The sequence below is a fragment of the Natrix helvetica genome, assembly GCF_964273705.1.
Source record: "Natrix helvetica genome assembly, chromosome: 1".
In the NCBI taxonomy this organism is placed as follows: Eukaryota; Metazoa; Chordata; class Lepidosauria; order Squamata; family Natricidae; genus Natrix; species Natrix helvetica.
In genome coordinates, this window is record NC_138548.1 from 183758114 (window position 1) to 183776908 (window position 18795).

The window sequence follows — 18795 nt, forward strand, 5'->3', positions numbered from 1 at the left end:
GCTCGGGAAAAGTAAAGCAGCAAAGAGGGTGACAGTGGTAGTAAGGCAGAAAGGGCCATTTCAAACCCTCCATTTAGTGATAAGAGTAGCCCTGATTTTGCTAAGCTGATACATGTTGGCTTTGACCCTAAGTTCCATTTAAATTGTCCATGATCACATTTTTTGTTGAACTGTCATGTTTAAAAAGAAATTGAGACTGCTGTCTGGGCCTCTAGTGTGTGTTTTAGGTTGTCCCAAAGTTAGGGTCTCTGTAGGGCTGCAGTTGGAGAAACTGTTTCCTATTTCCAGTGTTTACCTCTTTAACATTTAAAATTCTTTAGAAAATTAATACCACACAATAACTGCGGCCTCCAGCAACATGAAAGACTCAGATTGTACACCCTCTCCAACTTATTCCCTGTAATAATGTTTAATTAATGTAATAAGCCTTCTGTAAGTAGCATACTTACTTATTTTTATAACTCAGACTCAATTTTTCATTCCATTTTTTTTCTCCCCTGACATGTCTTATAATTATTCTCTCTTTTTTCCCTTTTAGAGTATGGTTGGTAAAGAAATAATTTGAGGATGATACTCATGTACAAATGACTGTTCCCCATATTGAAAGAGTGTTTCATTTGCATTTCAGCATCTTTTTAAAAAGTCTTTATAGGTTGTGTTACTTCAGCCTAATTCAGTGGCAGGAGAACTTTCCTTCAAGTGAATTATTCCCAAAGCATCACTTACATTTTTCATTGAAGGAAATGAGATTGGAATGGCTATATCATATCTCATATTGTAGCGTGCTTCTGGTGGAGAAGGTTAATCAGGATTTCTGTGTCTATCAAACAGGGAGAGAAACAGATGGTTGGGAATAACAACAACAAACAACCAGAGGTGGTACTGTTGTAGTTAAGGACAAAAAACCCAAATATCTCCATGTGTTCAGTTCATTATTAAAATTGATACTGTAGCTACTTATTGGTGCAATAAAACCCTTCACAGAATGAAAACCATATCTTGAACAGATAATGAATTGGGGGGGAGACAATACACATCTAGTTATTAGATTCACTTAAAAAACAACAATGAAAAAAGCATAAGTATTGTTTTTCTCAATGGATATTAGAGTCATAAAGGAATGACAGATAGCACAGATTCTAAATGAAGTGCTTGAGTTTAGGTGTGCATGAAAAATGAATTGCATCTGCACCCTTAATGATATGAGGAGGTCATGCGTATACTCTTAATATATATATGCTCAGATGAAATCTTGTATTTCAAAATTCAGGCCTTTTGTTGAAAGCAGTGGAAACAATGGTGCAGGCCAGAGAGATTTTTTAGAATATTTTAATGAGCAAGAGGTAGGACTTGATGGCAAAAGGAGAATGGGAAGGTGAAGGGTGAGAATGAAATAGTTAGATAGGATCATCAATGCAATGAGCATGAATATGAGTAGACTCAGGGAGACAGTGGAGGATGGGGGAGGGGTGGTGTGCCATAGCACATGGGATAGTGAAGAGTCAGATATTACTTAGTGTTATGAGAAAGTTCTAGCCCTATATTATATTTTATCAATCCTTCCAAGTTAAATTGTGAAGTCTGTGGATGCTCAATAAAATGCTCCCATAAAGGCAATGGGTTGTACCTCTAAGAAGACATGTGGAAACACAGACAATGAATTAGAGTCATAAAAAGGAAGGCCCTAGTAAAATGAGGCAAGATAAATATTTGTGTTCCAGTAGCAGGTCATTAAAATCCATGCAAAGAAGCTCTTCTTTCCTTTCTTTCATAGCTCTTTTCTCCCTTACATTGGAAGACTCCCTAAATTATATACTTCCTTCACTCCGTTTTTTCCAAGATAGTCTTTCCATCAGCTTCATGTTTCCTTTTTTAGCCCCATGTCTCTTGTGCCTCAAGGATCAGCTCTGAACCATCCCTCTGAAAATCCTATTACAACTGCAGGGAGCTCTCTTGGTAAAAGCAAACCCAGAGCAATTTCTCTCTTTTACTACACACCCATATCCATTAGGACACGAGCTGTTCTCCAGAGTAATGGAATGTACAACTCCAGTTTTCATGCCAGGAGGGATTTTCCCCCCATGGATTTTCGCATGCAAACAGAATTCTGTGCTCCTGCAGTGAAAGATCTTCATGCTATGTCAAGAATTAGGATTTAGCCTGCAATTTTATACAGATTATCTGGTAGTGAGTCTAAGTAGAGTTTAGGTCTGAATTAACAGGATGGGTTATTTTGTCATTTTTTTCAGAATTCAGATCTTCTCCTGATGAAGTGAGGTACAGAATTCTGTATGGGATCAGTGAATCGTGGGGAAAATATTTTGGGATTATAAAACCATATATAATTTATACAGAATTTATTAAAAAGTGATGAGAAAAAGTATATTGTAATAGAAATATAGGGGACTGGTGGTTTGGAAAAGGGCCATAGACTAGTGGTAAAGCATCTGCCCAGTCAGTAGAAGAATAAGTTTCAGAGTGAATTTATAAAAAATAACTTTTTTGAAATCCCACAAAACCCTATTGATTGTACTTCATTGTGCTAGATGTACTTAGTATAAAGTGGTCTCTTATATATTTTTTGAAATGGTAAACATAACAACAAGAACAGTAACAACATTCACAATATGTACTGTTATCACTAGCATTTTATAAAGCACTTTAAAGGTTTCAGAGTAGAAGTATGGACGTATTTGGATCTAAAGCAGGAGAGATGCTTCAGATCTGGCATGGGCACGTTCTCTATTCTTCTTACTGGCACCTTAAAGAAAATCCTGGTCTTGCATGATCGCCTTGTGGTTTTTCGAAATAACAACTCCTGAATTCAAATATATATATATATTCTCCTTGCACTACGTGGCCACCATACGGGAACAGGAAAAGAGATATCTTCTATAAGATGCCACTGATAGTTTGAGCCACACTGCATCTTAAGAACTTCTCCCACTTGTGATTTAAATTTCTGCAGAGCCCTATTTCAAGATATCTTGCGTACATTATTTCACAAATCTGTATACAAACCTGGGAAGGTAGATGCTGTGTATATATGTTGCAATGCACAAAATGGGATGTGAGCAGGTAGGATCAACAACTCCGCTTGTTTAACGTCACCTAGATTATCCATCTGAATTGGAATTAAATTTCCTGGCTCACATTTCTAATATCAATCTAGGAACATTGCAAAACTAATGCTTAGAATCAGTTGATGAATGCCATAGCATGGTCAGTCCAGGTTTTTCCTTGCTGTGTAGATTTTGTCCAGTTGTTTCTCCCTTCTTAATTTTCCAAATCATAATCACACTAATCAGTCTTAATATCTCCCAGCCAGTTTGCATTTCATCTCAGTTCCTCTCATCCAGGCAGCTTTCAATGCTTTGAGAAAGTATAGAAGAATCTCTTCAGGTTTGAACAGAAAGCTGAAAACTTTTACTTCTTGTGGTGTGTAAGGTGACTACACTTCATCTTAGTGAGGTACTTTGCAACACTGTAGCAATGCAAAATAAATTTGGCAATAGTTCCAGGATTAGGCCACATGATATGAAGATCCAGGATTAGGACTCATGATGAGCCACGGTGGCACAGTGTGTAGAGTGCAGTACTGCAGGCTACATCTACAGCCTGCCAGCTGCCTGCAATTTGGCAGTTCAAATCTCACCAGGCTCAAGGTTGACTCAGCCTTCCATTCTTCCAAGGTGGGTAAAATGAGGACTCAAATTGTTGGGGGGCAATACTCTGACTCGGTAAACCACTTAGAGGGCTGTAAAGCATTGTAAAGTGGTATATAAGTCTAAGTGCTATTGCTATTGCTATCTCCCTTTCTGAAGAAGACTCTGATGCTGAAAAATTTGGAAGAAAACAGACAAGGATGAGCAGCAGCAAGGTGGATGAAATCTGTTATGTTAGCAATGAATACATCATTGGAAGAGCTGAACAATCGGGTTAGGGACAATCAGATCAGGGAAAGAAATCCAAGAATCACTGCGAATAAACAGTAGAGTAGAGTAGCGTAGAGTCATAGGGCCGGAAGGGACCTCAGAGGTCTTCTAGTCCAACCTCCTGCCCAAGGCAGGAGGCCTTATACCATCCCAGATAAATGGTTACCTAATCATTTTTTTAACAACTGCAGGGTGCAAGCTGTTCCGTTGGTTAATTGTTCTCTTTGTCATAAAACGTCCAGGTTGGATCTCTCTTTGATTAGACCCATTGCTTCTTATCCTGCTTTGGAGAATAAGTTGACCATTCCTTCTCTGTGAGAGCCCTTCAAGTACCAGAAGACAGCTGTCATGTTGCCCCTACCTTCTCTTCATTAGGCTAGACATACCTAGTTCCTTTAATTTGATGGTACATAAATGTCAAGTCAGTTCCAGGAACTGAAAAAGTTAGGACAAACTTTTATGCATGTGCAGTGCACATGCATAAGCCTCATCCAGTTATTAAAGGTGCCAGAAAAGTACTTAAAGAAACATGAAGTGGAGCAATATGGCCATTTCCTGCTTTGTCTAATCATAGGAGGAGAGGCTGATTTCCTTTAAGCGTTTTGTATGAAACTTCATCAAACAAAGCATGCCTTTGAAGTTTGAAGACAGTCAGGGAGAGTGAGACTTTGTTAAAAGAATTAATGACCTTCTGTTGGCCAGAATAAAAACTTTTCTGGCCTATGGGAAGGGGAAAAAATCTGTCAGCAATACCAGAATGCATATAATTCAGATTCATATCTAGTGCATTTCAAGGCATAGGCAGTGAGGGAGATTGTTCAAGGTATTCAGCAGACTATCTTTAGCTCAACTTGGAAGCAGCTGTAGTTACAGTGCCTTTCATAAAAATCAGGCATAATTAAAAGAGATGATAGGCCAGTGATCATCTTATTGGCTTCCCTAAATTCGATTAAAAGCTTGACCTTATGCAGACCACAATGCTTTAACTCTCCATTGATTTGGCTGATATATAGATTTTTTATTTAGAAAATAAAATGGCAGTGACTTGGCAAGTAAATTAACAGGTAATCAGATTGAGAAAAGTCCCTGTGAGACAAGATGCCCATCTGGCTTTAAATATTACATTTATGAAAGTCTGAGTCAGCATTACCCAAACAAAACTACTGCAAAGTAAGAAGAATCTCATAGACGCAGATTGGAAGCAAGTTAAAAGCATTGGCTCAGGTTAGCCAACTAAATAAGCTTTTTAGCTTCAGTCAATGGTTTCCTCCATTAGTAAATCTGAAACTTTCCTTAGCTTTCCTGAGTGTTAAGGAGGAAAATGAAGGGTTGAGATGTAGGTGATCTTCTTCAGACATTGCTGATTGTCTCCCTTGCACATTTTCTGTCTGATAGGATTTAAAACCCATATTGGTCCACTGTTAAAAATGATTGATTAAACAGAGAGCATCTCAATTTGCTTTATGTAGGTGGAGATGGTGTCATCTCTGCTGCTGCATCCATTTTCCTTGCTGGGTATTGCAAAGGCCAGATCTACACATTATGACCTTGAAAGATAAGTTATCACACCAGTTCATTGTTTGAAAGACAGAAATGTCTTACTCATGCTATGGTAAATCTTGCCAAGGACACCTCATTGGCAGAAAACAGATATCTGTGTTGGCCAAATTGTTTGGCTTTCCAGAATGCTGCTTAGGAAGATCAACTCATAATTTATCAAGCAACTTAAGTTATGCTGTTGTTTGCTGAGCAACAGTGATTTGCATGTTCTTATTGTCCTAGCTCAGTTGAATCCAGATGCTCTCATAAATCTCCATGCAAAGCAGGCACTCCAAAGGCAGCAGCAGGAAGCAGAAATGCCAGAACTGATCCCTCAGGGTCACCCTTTTGAACATTTGATGCTAGTTCAGCTCCAGCTTTATCTCCCGTCTCTTTACTAAGAACAGATCCTTTTCCTAAAATCAAAGAGCTGGTGAGGGAGTTAATAATGCTACTGATCCTAAAGACATTGATCAGAACCTTCTGCTAAAACTCCTTCCTCAAGCGGTTCAGTGCCTGAGAGATTTTTTATTTTTCCACACATTTTGAATGGCTTTGGTACTGATTGCTTCCTTTTCAATTAACAACATCAAAAAAAATACAAATTCCTGGCGGAGCCAATCAGTTCTTCAATGGATCTTGTTTATTTGGCCACCAGGTCTTTATTATATTCCTTCATCCATTAGAGTGAGCCACTGAATCATTCTAAATTCACATAAAAATAGGTAATGCCTGCTGCCTCCTTTATAATCTCTCCAAAAGTATTCAGTAACTCAGCATATCAAGCAAGACTTGGCTGTATGCCAATAGCTCTTAATGGGCTCCCCAAAGTATAAGTTCGGATATTATATGTTAATGTCACTGGAGATGCCTACAAATCCAGGGGTGAACAGAAGAAGATGCTCTGAGTGAGATTATAAAGTCTTCTATCTCTGGTCCCAGTGACTGACCCACATTTGATCTCACATCATTATCCTGCGACACATATTTGGCTTCATTCGAATAAGGTATTCTCTCCATTTCTGATTAAGGGTGCTTATTTCAGAACCCCCTTTCTCTCTATGACAGGCATATTGCCAGTTTCAAACTCTTCTTGTCTCATCTAACAGCTACAGAGAGGGAAACATAGAAATTCAGGTGCAGAGGGGAGTGCATTGCTATATGTTAAAGGGATGTTTGATAGCAACATAAAATAACAAACATCTCTCAATAGATACTATTTTAATGTTAGTATACCCCCTTGTCAGTCGTCTCCTTTTTCTAAGTTTGATGAAGGGGTACTAACATTATATCTATCCATGTGGAAAAGCAATGGGCAGCAGTCTGGCTCTGGTAAACTCCCACTAATGCTGCTTTTCTGGGGAAGAAATGATGATTATCCCCAAAGCCATCTGATGTGCCCATTACTGTTTACATAGGCTCTGCCTCCATTTGCCCTTGGCTATTGTGGCCTCTCTTCCTGGTCATGCTGTCCTGTCTTCATCTCCTCTCCAGCCCATGAATGAGACAGGCTTAAGTCGTCATGAAATGTAATGAGCTTCTTAAACTGACCCCATTTCACCAAAGTTTCAAGTTTCTAATATTTTGCCATTTATTAGTTTAGAATTGAAATCAGGTGACCTGTGGGTATGATCAATAATGTGTTTGGGGAGTGTTAGAAGACACAGGCACTCTTCTCCTTTTCCCTGGTTTCTAGTCAGCCACTCTAGCTTCTATTTCTTGTCCAGTGTTTTCCTGCTCCATTAACATTTGGTTTCAGAGCCATCAATTCTCCTCACTACTGTTTTTCTGTGAAGTTTTCTCCAGGCTTGTAACAAGAAAAAAAGGAAGGAATTTTATTTGGGGGGAAGAGGGCCATGTTTGCAATATTCTGTAATGGTATTAATGGGTATCTTTTATCTTTAACACAATCCCCCAATCCCCGTGGTTCCCTCCTCCCTCATTGCAGCATCCAGAAAATGATGAGAGAGACTGAATGAGGTCTTTCTTACTTCTTTGCCACTTGCCCTATATATGTCAGTTCCAATCACTGCCCCACTCCCTAAAGTGGGGAGATGGATTGCCCAGCAGCTAGTCATTTTCAATTACTTTATAGGACTTAATTAGCTGGAATTTGTTGGGAAAGACATCAAAATCAAACTGCCAGTTTGTTATGGTTTTACATAACGTAGGATATAATCTTGAAAGCTATATCTAATTTTGGACATTGAGCATCAAAATGGCATTCTTGAACTAGAAACAGCACAGAAAAACAAAACTACAATGAATAAGGAATATTTTATTTGGGGGTATTTTGCATAAAAATGCTATTTTTGAAATGGTGCGTTATGTTGGGAAAGTGGATTGGGGGGAAAAATCCCTCTTCCATTTTTCTTTTTATAATTGGGTCATCCAGTATAATCTTCCCTTGTGTTAAAATCACTGGAGGAGGCCTTTCTCTCTGTTCTTTCTAAGGGAGAAATATTTTTACAAACTGTAAAAAATATCCAGCATTAGGAATGAGTACCATGGGACCCTTGCTTTTTAATGTCAGGCTCAAACTGATTTTCACAGGTATTTTTTTAAAAAAAACCTTAAATATTTCAGCTTAATTGTATGTTTATTGTTGGTTGGTTGCATGTTAAATTTCCAGTATGCTTAAAAGCTGTATTTGATTTTTAACGAGCCAGAGCTCACTTCTGATGTGTGTCTCTGTACGAAGAGAGGGCGCCTGCTTTATTAAAAAAGGCTGGCTGATAGAGGTCAGTATGGTTGGACAGATATCCAGAAGTTCACAAGGTCAGATGAGTCCAGCCCTGGCTGCTGATATCCACCTCCAGTGACGCTTTCAAGTCAGTGTTGTGCTCTATACTTTAAAATGTTTTTTCTCGTATTGGCCATATTGGCAGGAAAGTCAGAAAAATAGCAGATTGTCTGGACAAATTTGACTTGGTGCTCTTGATATACTTCCTTTAAATCCAGAGACACTGTGATGATATGTTTTTAATGAAGAGGTCTGCATTATTATATGGGTTGTATGAATGTGGCGATTTTGATGCCAGAGTGACACTTGAGAACTTGACATCTATTAATTTTAACAGAAGATAAGTGCCCAGGAGCAATTTTGCTTTTGAAAAATCTACTTCTTAGAAACTGAGATCTCATCACTGTGGCTGTCACTCACTTGTGAAGGCAGGGAATTATGGAAAGCAGGGTGATAGAAAGGCTAGTGTGAGGTATCCGGCTAACTCAAGTAGGTATAGTTATGTGGCATCACTTTCATCTTGAAATGAGTCCAGTTTAAGCACTGTACATTTAATAGATCATTTAGCAGAATGTAGAACATTTAGATGAATAAATGTTTTTCCACATAATTTTTCTGGTACTATGCAGGTGAGTTTTGCTGAAAATATCATTTGCTGAATGGATGTAGACTACTTAGAAATTCTAGACCCTTCAGCATCTTCACTATACATTTCTGCACAATAGGCAAAAATTGCAGGAAGATATAAAGTCTTCGCTGCTAGGCTTGTTCCAAATTCACCATAGACAAGCAAAGTAAATGAATAATTGAGATAACTGAAGAGATACAATAACATTTAAAACACAGGATATTCCTGTAAAGGATAGTTTGAAGAAGTTAAATATTGTCTTATAAAGAAAATAAAAATAGAAAGGCTAACATGATAATTTTCAGATATTTAAAAAGATAATATTACATAAAAATAGCTGTCACCATTTTGAATTTGGCCACTATAATGTATCATTTAAGATAAGGAAATATTTATGCTGTCTATTGAGCAGTTGAATTTATGGAAGAATAGCTTTCCAAGGTTCAGTACTAATTTAGTAAGAATGCTGTTGTTTGTTAATGGAAATAGCTACAATCCAGGATATGTCTGCTTGTGTATACTGTAATGACTCTTACTCTTTTCAACAGGCTTCCAGGACATGCATATTTGTATTATCTTGTTTGTAGTATGGCATATGTAAAATTCAGTAAAACTTGGAAGCATCTTTTAGTGTTTGGATAATACAGACAAGTTACCCAGGAAAATTGAGGAATTTTCACTTCTTTCTGGTGTATTTTTAATATCTTTGTATTGTATCGGTGTACAATACACAGTGGCAATTTTAAATGTTCATGTTCCTTGAACGTGAAAAATGAGCTTCTAAAGGGACAATATCAAAGTTGGAACTTTCTTCCCTAATATCTAGATTGTTGTGAGTATTTAGGCTTGGTTTTCTTTTTGCAGTGAGATTTGGTATATGTACATTTAGAGGAGTATTCAGTCATGTGAGCCCCTATTATGTAGTGAGTGTAAAAATGCCAGTAAAATACAAGATCATAAAATGACTTGATTGACAAGTGAAAATGATTGCTTATGTTCAAAGAATTTGCCTTTGCCCAAGATCTGAGCTATTTGTATATTTTACGTAGAGCCCCTCTCTGAGGGAGATAGGCAATTAAGAAGTTTGATATATAAATACATAAAAATAAACAAATACTTATGCTTTATGGAATGCCCTGGAAATTCTGTTGAAGTTTCTCAGAGATACTTAATGGAGTTTTGAGTGTTCTCTGACCTTGGTGGTTTGCTTTCAGATTTCATTACCTAACCAGTTAACATCATCAGTCCCAGCGAATGTGGAATTTGCTCTCTGTTAGGGTATGGTTTTCTGCTTGCTTGTTTTCTGCTTGCATGTATTAATCCCTATTTTTCTGGGTGTAGGCTGCTGGAGAGGATGTGTTCTGGTCTTTCTATTTCCTTCCCAGCTTTTTTATTGTTCCTTAAATGGTGTGTAAATGTGGTTTACCTCTATGGGTCTTTTTATTTACTTAAGATGTTTTGCAACACTTTAGTTGATGTGTTGGCCATGATGCTGCATGATTGTAATTCACATGGATTCTCTTTCTGTTTCTGAGATATTTTTGAAATTTGGCAGTGTTATCACTTCATAGCTTGTGTTGATTGTGCTGTAGTGGATTGAGTAGTCAAACACTTTTTGATCAAGTTGTGTCAGTATCATTTTGTTGGAAGATATTGTATAGGCAGTCTGTTTCCTTTTTCTGGTGTTCTGGGTTGCTGCAGTGCCTTTGTACCTATTGAATAATGTTCTTATGCAGCTCTTCTTTTGGGAGGCAGGGTTGTCACTTGGTTAGTGTGGACTGTTTTTCAATGTATTCTCTTCCACTGGAGTTGAGACATAGAATTGGGAGCTTTAATTTGGACCTTTGCACTGAGCAGGTGGTTAAACATGTTGGCCTAAGTGGACCTTCCAGGTATATTAATATACATATTTAAATAAAAAAAACTGTATGAATCTTGAATTTCTTAGCTTTCTGTGGGGAAAGCTGATTTGCAATTCCTGGTGACCTAATTAAATCAGCCACAAGCAATTCTACAATCTTTAGCCATGTTATTAAATTAGAAATATTGCGAGTTGCCCTTTACATGCCATTATGCAATAAGAAAGTAGGCTTACAACTGGAGTTTTGCACAAAATGAAGATTTGGTTTGCTCTGAGTTCAAAACAAAGCAGCTTACATAGAATGTTCCACTGGAACCTTCAATTTGGTTGTGCTTTGATGGAACACACACACACACACACACACACACACACAAACAATGAGTATCCCCTCATGTAATTGAACTTGAAATGTTCCAAGTGTTCTGTCTATAGAAAGTAATGGGAATTCAATGGGAATTAGCATTCTCACTCTTCCCCCCCTTCTCTCATTTCATCTCAATAGTAAGAGTACTAGTAGATTGTGCTGATTATTATTGACCAGTCAATAATAAATAATAATAATTGCAGAAGGGCTGTGGTGAAAGAGAGTTGATTAAAAGACATTGCAAAGAATACTTTGAGTAGCCAATAGAACAGAGAATTCTGTTCTCACTCAGAAATGCTGCATCAAGCGTATAGGACAGGGGTGTCAAACACAAGGCCCACGAGCCACATCTGGCCCCCAGAGGACCTAGATCTGTCCCGCAGGGCCACCCTGACTGCCCTACATGCCTCTGCCAGCAACAATGGAGCGCACAAGGGCTGCATGCAGCCAGGAGGCTGTGACAGCTTCGTTTTGGCTGTGACGGCCTCATGCAGCCCTCTGCCACTCAAAATGGAGCCCAGGAGGACTACACGTAGCCCTCCCTGGCTACATTTTCCCTGGCAGAGGGCTCCAGGATGTTGAGCTGGTCATGCCCACCCCACCCCACCCACACCCACTCAGTCCTAGTCCCCCCCACCCAAGGTCAAACACAATCCTGCTGCAGCCCTCAATGAAATCAAGTTTGACATACCTGATATAGGACAATCATCTCATCAGATTTTTTATTTTTTTAATTAGTTGGTAGTTAACACCTCCCAGGTATACTAATCTAACTGCTGCCATGATAGGAGATTTCTTTAAATGTTTTCAAAAGTATACATTTTGTAAGCTGCAAAATGGGAGCTGGCATTGCATAAGTAGTATTCAGCAACAATTACCACAGCCAAACAAAAGAAACATCTGCTATTACTACTCTGCTAATAATACTAACATTTCATTAAATGTACTAGCAGATTATTGGTAAAGCAACACAGGGCCAGGCTTAGGACCAGTGGTGGAATTCAATTTTTTTTACTACTGGTTCTGTGGGCGTGGCTTGGTGGGCGTGGCAGGGGAAGGATACTGAAAAATCTCCATTCCCTCCCCACTCAAGGGGCCAGCCAGAGGTGGTATTTGCTGGTTCTCCGAATTACTCAACATTTCCACTACTGGTTCTCCAGAACCTGTCAGAACCTGCTGAATACCATCTCTGCTTTAGGAGTCTATTTTGATTATTTCTGTCCATCCAGCAAGTTCTGACAGGTTTGTTATGCTCCAGGTCTCGTTGCTTGGCCACTGTCCTTCTCTGTTGCTGCTCCTGCCTTTGTAACAGCCTCCTCCCTGAAATCCAGCTGACTCTGACCCTGTCTGGTTTTTTTTTGAAAGACATTAAGGCTTGTTTTTTTTCTTCAGCATTGGGTTTGTGCATGGAATGACCATTGGATTGGTTTTTCTCGGCACTTTACATGTTATATAGTATTTTCTGGCTTGGTTTTATGCCTTCTTTTATTATGTGTTTTAATTAAATGTATTATAGTTTATTAATTATGTACATTGTACTGAATTGTGTGGTGAGTGAGTGACTATATACATTGATTACATAAATAAATGAAACACATAAGTCAGTACTCTTCCTATAAAGTAGCAACAAAATCCACACAAATAGCTTTCTGGTTTGTTAAATACATCATGAGATCAACATTAGCATGACATAGGAGGATACATCATTCATACACAATACAGTAACTGTCAGGCTTCCTTTCAATAGCAAGGTAAAAAGTTCAAGACTGCCCGTCCAAAAACACAAAAGCTCTGATAAGTAGGTTTATTGTAGCAAAACTATAAAGCCCTTATGAAATAGTTCCAGTGAGTGCTGTGTATCAAATGTGAGTTCTATTTATAGTGAAAACAATATTCTCTTTCTCCTGCCTGTAGAGGGGAAACATCTAGAAGCTATTCTCTTCCATTAATTTTATTTTAGGGTTTGCATTATTACCAGGCTGTTTGTACTGGATAATGTGAAAGCTTACTTTCACTCTAAAACATCAGCAAACTAACCCAGATTTCTTTTTTTCTACTCACTCTAACCATTATTTAAAAACTAAAATCCCAAAGCTAGTCTACTTTTATTAACATGGTGTTGGGGTAGGAAGGTTGTGTATTTGCCTTAGGGCAACCAAACATATAAATAAGCTATTTACTTTCCATTACTCTTAACTTTGGCCTATTGAAGAGGTGGTAGAGTGTTTGGAGAAAACAAATCACACATGACACACACATTCCTAACTTCCGCAATGCTACTGGAGGGTCTTTCCACACTACTGAGTTGGTGCAGTCCATCCATTCTTGAGTTGACCGAAAATGATACCAGTATCCAATTTGCAGACCTCACTGCTGATTCTTATCCTCTTCTGTTACCTCTGTTTCAGGTCACTGTATTTCCTTACTTCCTTTCAAAATAATGGGTAGCAAAGCCCAATAGATTTTGTGTGTTTTGATTCTAACCTTGGGAACAGAATAAGGAGAAAATACTTCTTTATTTTTTATTTTTAATACCGATATAGCTAAGGGCATCTTAAGCTTGTAACAGTCAAGGTTTGAGAACAAGATGAAAGCAATGTCATGTGGGCTTGGAAGAAAAAAATTGTTGCTAGGGCATGTTTCTGCTCTGCTTAGGTAGGTAAAAGTTGGGAAGGGCCCCGAGAGACCGAATTTTTCTTTCAACTCAAATTAGTCACCTTTGCTCTTGGCATCTGTTACCATGTTTGAATCATTTTGCTTAGATTCCCAATAGCAGCTTCATCTTGCTATTTGAAGTTGAGGATTAATCTTTGCAAACATAAAGAGGAGGAGGAAGCAGGAGCAGAGTTAAATTTTCTGCTAGTCCAGATTGTGAAGTATTTATTGCTTATCACAGTGGGGGCCGGTGGTACCTCTCTCCCCTGGTTGTAATGTCAGCATAGGGAATGCCAAGCAGGTGCTGCTCATGAGTGTCTACCTTAAAAACAGAGTAGCAAATAAAAGACAGAAATATGAACATGTACATGCCATGCACATGCACACACACTGATAATGTCATGATTACAGAGTCATTTTTCCTTGCCAGTTATAGCACTTTCACTTAACCTAATTATGTCAATTGTTGTCTTAAGCTTTTCAAGTGTCTTGATCAGGACGTTTTTGTGTTTATGGCTGTTGGTGAAATAGATAGCCACCTTACTTCTCTGTCTCAGCCAGGACAATGTCCTATCCTATCCATCTAGTGGATGCCTCTCTTCTTAAGATTAGTCTTTGTAACAACAATTTGTGCATAGTTTAGTAGGGATGTGCAACAAATTTGTCTAAAGGACTTGGAGAAAGAAGAGTCACATTCATGTCCCCACATGCTCTGAGGTACTTTTTCAGTTTCATATCTGAAGGGCTGCATAGCTCCACATTATTTTCTTTGGTTCATTCTTCGGGTACAGGGCTATTGTTTCTCAGACATTTTCTCTCATATAAGTATGTTCAAAATAGTGCAAACTGTTGTACACATTGGGGTATTTTCCTATGAAAATATGCATGGGATTCAGTCTGCAGTGTATACTCCATTATCAATAGTCTACAAATATATTTACTATCATAGGCCTACACACACATTTAAACTTCTCTCTGTAGAAAATTAATAGCATATTTTTAAAGATATGCATATGAGAAACAAATATTTACCAGAAGTAGTTTTCCCAATGTGAAAATCCCATGAAAATATGCTTGTGATTCAGCAAAAGTGTAAATAACCTTGCAGGATTGCTATGAATAAACAAGAAGGCTTCGTAGCAGCCTTAATCCCAAGCAAGAAGTCAGTAAAGATGCTTTGCATGGCATCAATCGATCATATGCATTGGTAGTTTTGGAGGAATTATTTTCTGTTACCTCTTTTATGTGTAATGCTTTCATTAATTGATAGACCACTTTTTAACAGTAAACTTTCAATGTGGTGGAGAATACTGAAAAACAAGATTATGTTAGGGTTAGAGTTAAATGAAAACAAATGCAAAAGTACACAAATGATATAGAAGGAAAAAACTAAAATGTTTACAGACAATCACAAAAACATATTTCTCTACTTCCAAGATCAAATGATACCGGGCAGTTTAATGTAGACTGAAATACGGGGGTTGGAGGTGTGGAGAACGAGTTGTAGATCTACCAACACTATTATAACACTATTCTTCTTTTTCCAAAAAAAATGTCTTTGAAATGAGATGGTCTTAAACATCTGCAAAAGGCTAAGAGCCAAAAGGAAGGTCCAAAATGAAGACATTCCTAAATCTGGTGCTATCATTAAGACATGAATAATTAAATAGAGTAGGATGCAAAAATAAGTTTTTCTAGGCTGTCTTAATGAGTAAGCAGGTTCCTGTGGAAGCAGCGTCTTCTTCTAATAGTCTAAACACAGTGATTCTTGGAGAATTCCCAATGCTTTATTTAAAATGCATGCTTCCTTCATCTGACATTTAAGTGTTAAGTTTTCTCCTCATGTTACAGCAGTGTGGAGCAGGACAGGAAACGAGTGACCTCTTTTTCTACATCATGCTGATATTATGAACCATGTACATTCTTGCTATTCATGGTTGAATTTCTCATTAGCTAGAGCTAATAACCATAGATTGCCATATCTATTGCAAATTCTAATTAGGATTAATCTTCTTCAGCAGATGGCAAGAGTTATTTGAGGTTGCAAAGCAGCGCAAGAAGAGAAGGACAACATGCTCGGCTGATCAGTCCCACTGTCTTCCTGCCCAGAAGTGTTGTGTGCCTGATGTTTTGGTACCAGCTCTCTGGAGGGAGTGGGACTATGCTGCAGGTGCAGCGGGAGGCAACGCATGAAAAGAAACCACTGTGGATCATCAAGGAAGACCAAGGGGAGGAGTGGAGAGAAGGCCGGATTCTTTTGCCTAGTTACGATACAGAATATCAGGTGAGCATGTTAAGGTGTGGATTATGATTGAGCATCACTACACATTCATCTCCCAGATTTCAAGAGACCATGTTTCGTTCGTCATTAAAAAAAAGAAAATATTGTTCAAAAGAGCTTTCCCTCTTTCATTATGTTTTCCATGTTGCTATAGTAACTGAACAACCGTGTATTTGCTACTTGGATTTTATATATAGCTTAACTCTGGGTTTCTTTTATTGTCATTTGCATCCTTGAAAGATTCTCTGCTTCTTGCTAAATGTGGACAGCAAAAATCAAGATCGCCAGCAGAAGGCAACAAAAAGATAGAGCTTTCTCTATGCATTTTCTGCTTTTTGCGATCACTGATTTGGTAGCTCTACCTTTGTGACTGTTTTTCCCTCCGATATTTTCTCTTGGATGATGATCATGTAGCTTGTCAAGCAAACATGTAAGGAATAAATGTGAGTGCATATTGGAGGCAGCATGAATGTAAGAGTTTGGCTAGATTGTTGATGCTATAATTATCTAAGAGCCTGAAGTCCACACTGGAGAAACACAGAAAGAAATTGCATACCTACTTGTAGTGGGAGGGGAGGGAGCGATTATGACAAGAGCTCCAGAGTGGGCCACGTGTTTTCAGACATTTTAAGCCAATAGAGGGCAGCTGGGTATAAATTCTGAATAGTCCACAGGATTGGGTCAAAAAAGTCAAGATGGCAGCCAAAACATTTAATCAATACCCCACTCCTTTTTGATGTACATCATGCAGTCATGGCCAATATGTTGGCTGCTTTATCAGCACCATGCAGTTCCCCTTGGAATAGGTAGAGGCAGGGAGATAGATAATTAGAAAGATAAATGCCTTAGATGCCTTAGTGGTTCTCAACCTTTTGTTCATCACAGACCTCTTTTAAATACCTTTTAAAGACCACCACTACTTAACTCAAGGTTTAAAGCACTAGACAGCATGAAGCCTTTGTGGACTGCCTGTGATGACATCGCAGCCCCCCCCCCCAGGGGTCCGCAGACCACAGGTTGAGAACACTGCCTTAGAGTAAGTTTCTGACTCATAGTGACTGTCTGGACAAGTCCTGCAGTTTTTTTAGTGAGGCACTTTGGGGTTTGCCCTTGCCTTCTTCCTAGGACCGAGAGACAGTGACCGGCCCTGCAGGCTTCATGCCTAAAGCAGAACTAGAGCCATAGGGTCTCCTGGTTTCTAGCCTGATGCTTTAATCATTTTTGCAATCCAGCATTGAAACTTACCCCAATTGCTTCTTGTAAGAAGAATGCTAGTTATGATGAAAGCTTGCATTGTAAACTGAAATTGTTTTATATAGATAGTCCTTGACTTATAACCATTCATTTAGCAAACATTTAAAGTTACAATGGCACAGAAGTAAGTGATTTATGACCGGTCCGACACTTACAACAGTTGCAGTATCCTTACAGTCATGTAATCAAAATTCGGGAGCTTGGAAAACAAAATATATTTACAACGCTTGCAGCAAATGGTCATGGGATCACGATTGGCAACATTCCCATTCGGCTTCTGACAAGCAAAGTCAATAGGGAAAGCCAGATTCACTTAATGACCACATGATTCACTTAACAACTTCAGTGATCTGCTTAACAACCGTGGCAAAAAAAGTTGTAAAATTGGGCATGACTCACTTAACAACTGTCTTGCTTAGCAATGGAAATTCTGGTCTCAATTGTGGTTGTAAGTCAAGGACTATCTGTACTATTTAATCACCCAGTTTCCTTCCTCTGAAAATTCTTTTTGCTTTGTGGGGTGTTTTAAATTCTCTATCAGAGATTAATAGTCTAACCTTGACAGATATACAGCAGCAGCCAGGATTTCCTAAGAGGAGACAATATTATTAAAGCAAATTAAATTTGATATGAATATAAAGTCAGAAATTTCTTTTCCATCTGTATTTGCTGCTGCTCCCAACAATTCAGAAGCATTCCCTGCCTACTCTATTGCTTTTCACTAACCCGCATTCTGTTTCCCTTCACCACACTGAAGCATTTTGATGAAAATGCCAGTCTCGGTTTTAAAATAAAGCGTGGAAATTAAACCTGACAGGCATATTTGCCTATCTTGCAAAATTAGCTGGAATACAGAATGAAGTTTGTTTAGTTTGTTTGCTTGGTTTTATTTCTTTTCTTTGCAGTTTCTTGTACAAAATTAGTATGGGGTTCAAACCACTCATTCGTAGTCAGTAAAAAAACAGTACTTGGCTATGGTCCAAAGTCCAGGCAAGCTGTTTGGGATCTTTCTTTTTTTTTTGACATTTTAGAATTCCTGCTTCTTTGCTAGAGTCCCTCCATGAGTCTTATCACTGCCCAAACTTAATGGAAATTGTGCATAGATTTCATCTCACCACACTCCCAATTCCATGCTACTTTCTTGGAAGATTGATCAAGCTGGACCTGAGAAGGGAGCCAAGACAAAGAACCACAATGAAAACAAATTATGTTTCTCCACCAGAATATGTGTGTGTGTGTGTGTGTGTGTGTGTGTTTTATTTGTACTGATAAATAAATAAAGGGAGACTAGTATAGATCTATTTCGAGCTAATTAGCTCTCATCAGCTAGCCATACCCTTACTGGGATTCGAACCTGGGCTGTAGGTTAAGCCATACCCTTACATCCCAGTAAGGGTATGGCTAGCTGATGAGAGCTAATTAGCTCGAAATAGATCTATACTAGTCTCCCTTTATTTATTTATCAGTACAATTACAACACAAATATAAAAAGGCAACATTAAAAATAAAAATATGGTTTTCTGCCTGCATGGTCT

The 18795-nt window shown here is 38.4% G+C and overlaps 1 protein-coding gene across 3 annotated transcripts in view; it reads left to right on the plus strand.

Moving 5' to 3' along the window:
• The window catches only part of NRP2 (neuropilin 2), a 194335-nt gene that overhangs the window by 126527 nt on the left and 49013 nt on the right, over positions 1-18795 (plus strand). For 2 of the 3 annotated variants that reach the window (XM_081937861.1, XM_081937863.1), the window contains exon 13: positions 15744-16009. In XM_081937861.1, the coding sequence (XP_081793987.1) occupies positions 15744-16009 (266 nt within the window). The remainder of the gene's footprint in view (positions 1-15743; positions 16010-18795) is intronic. The other variant, XM_081937862.1, reaches the window with a different exon arrangement.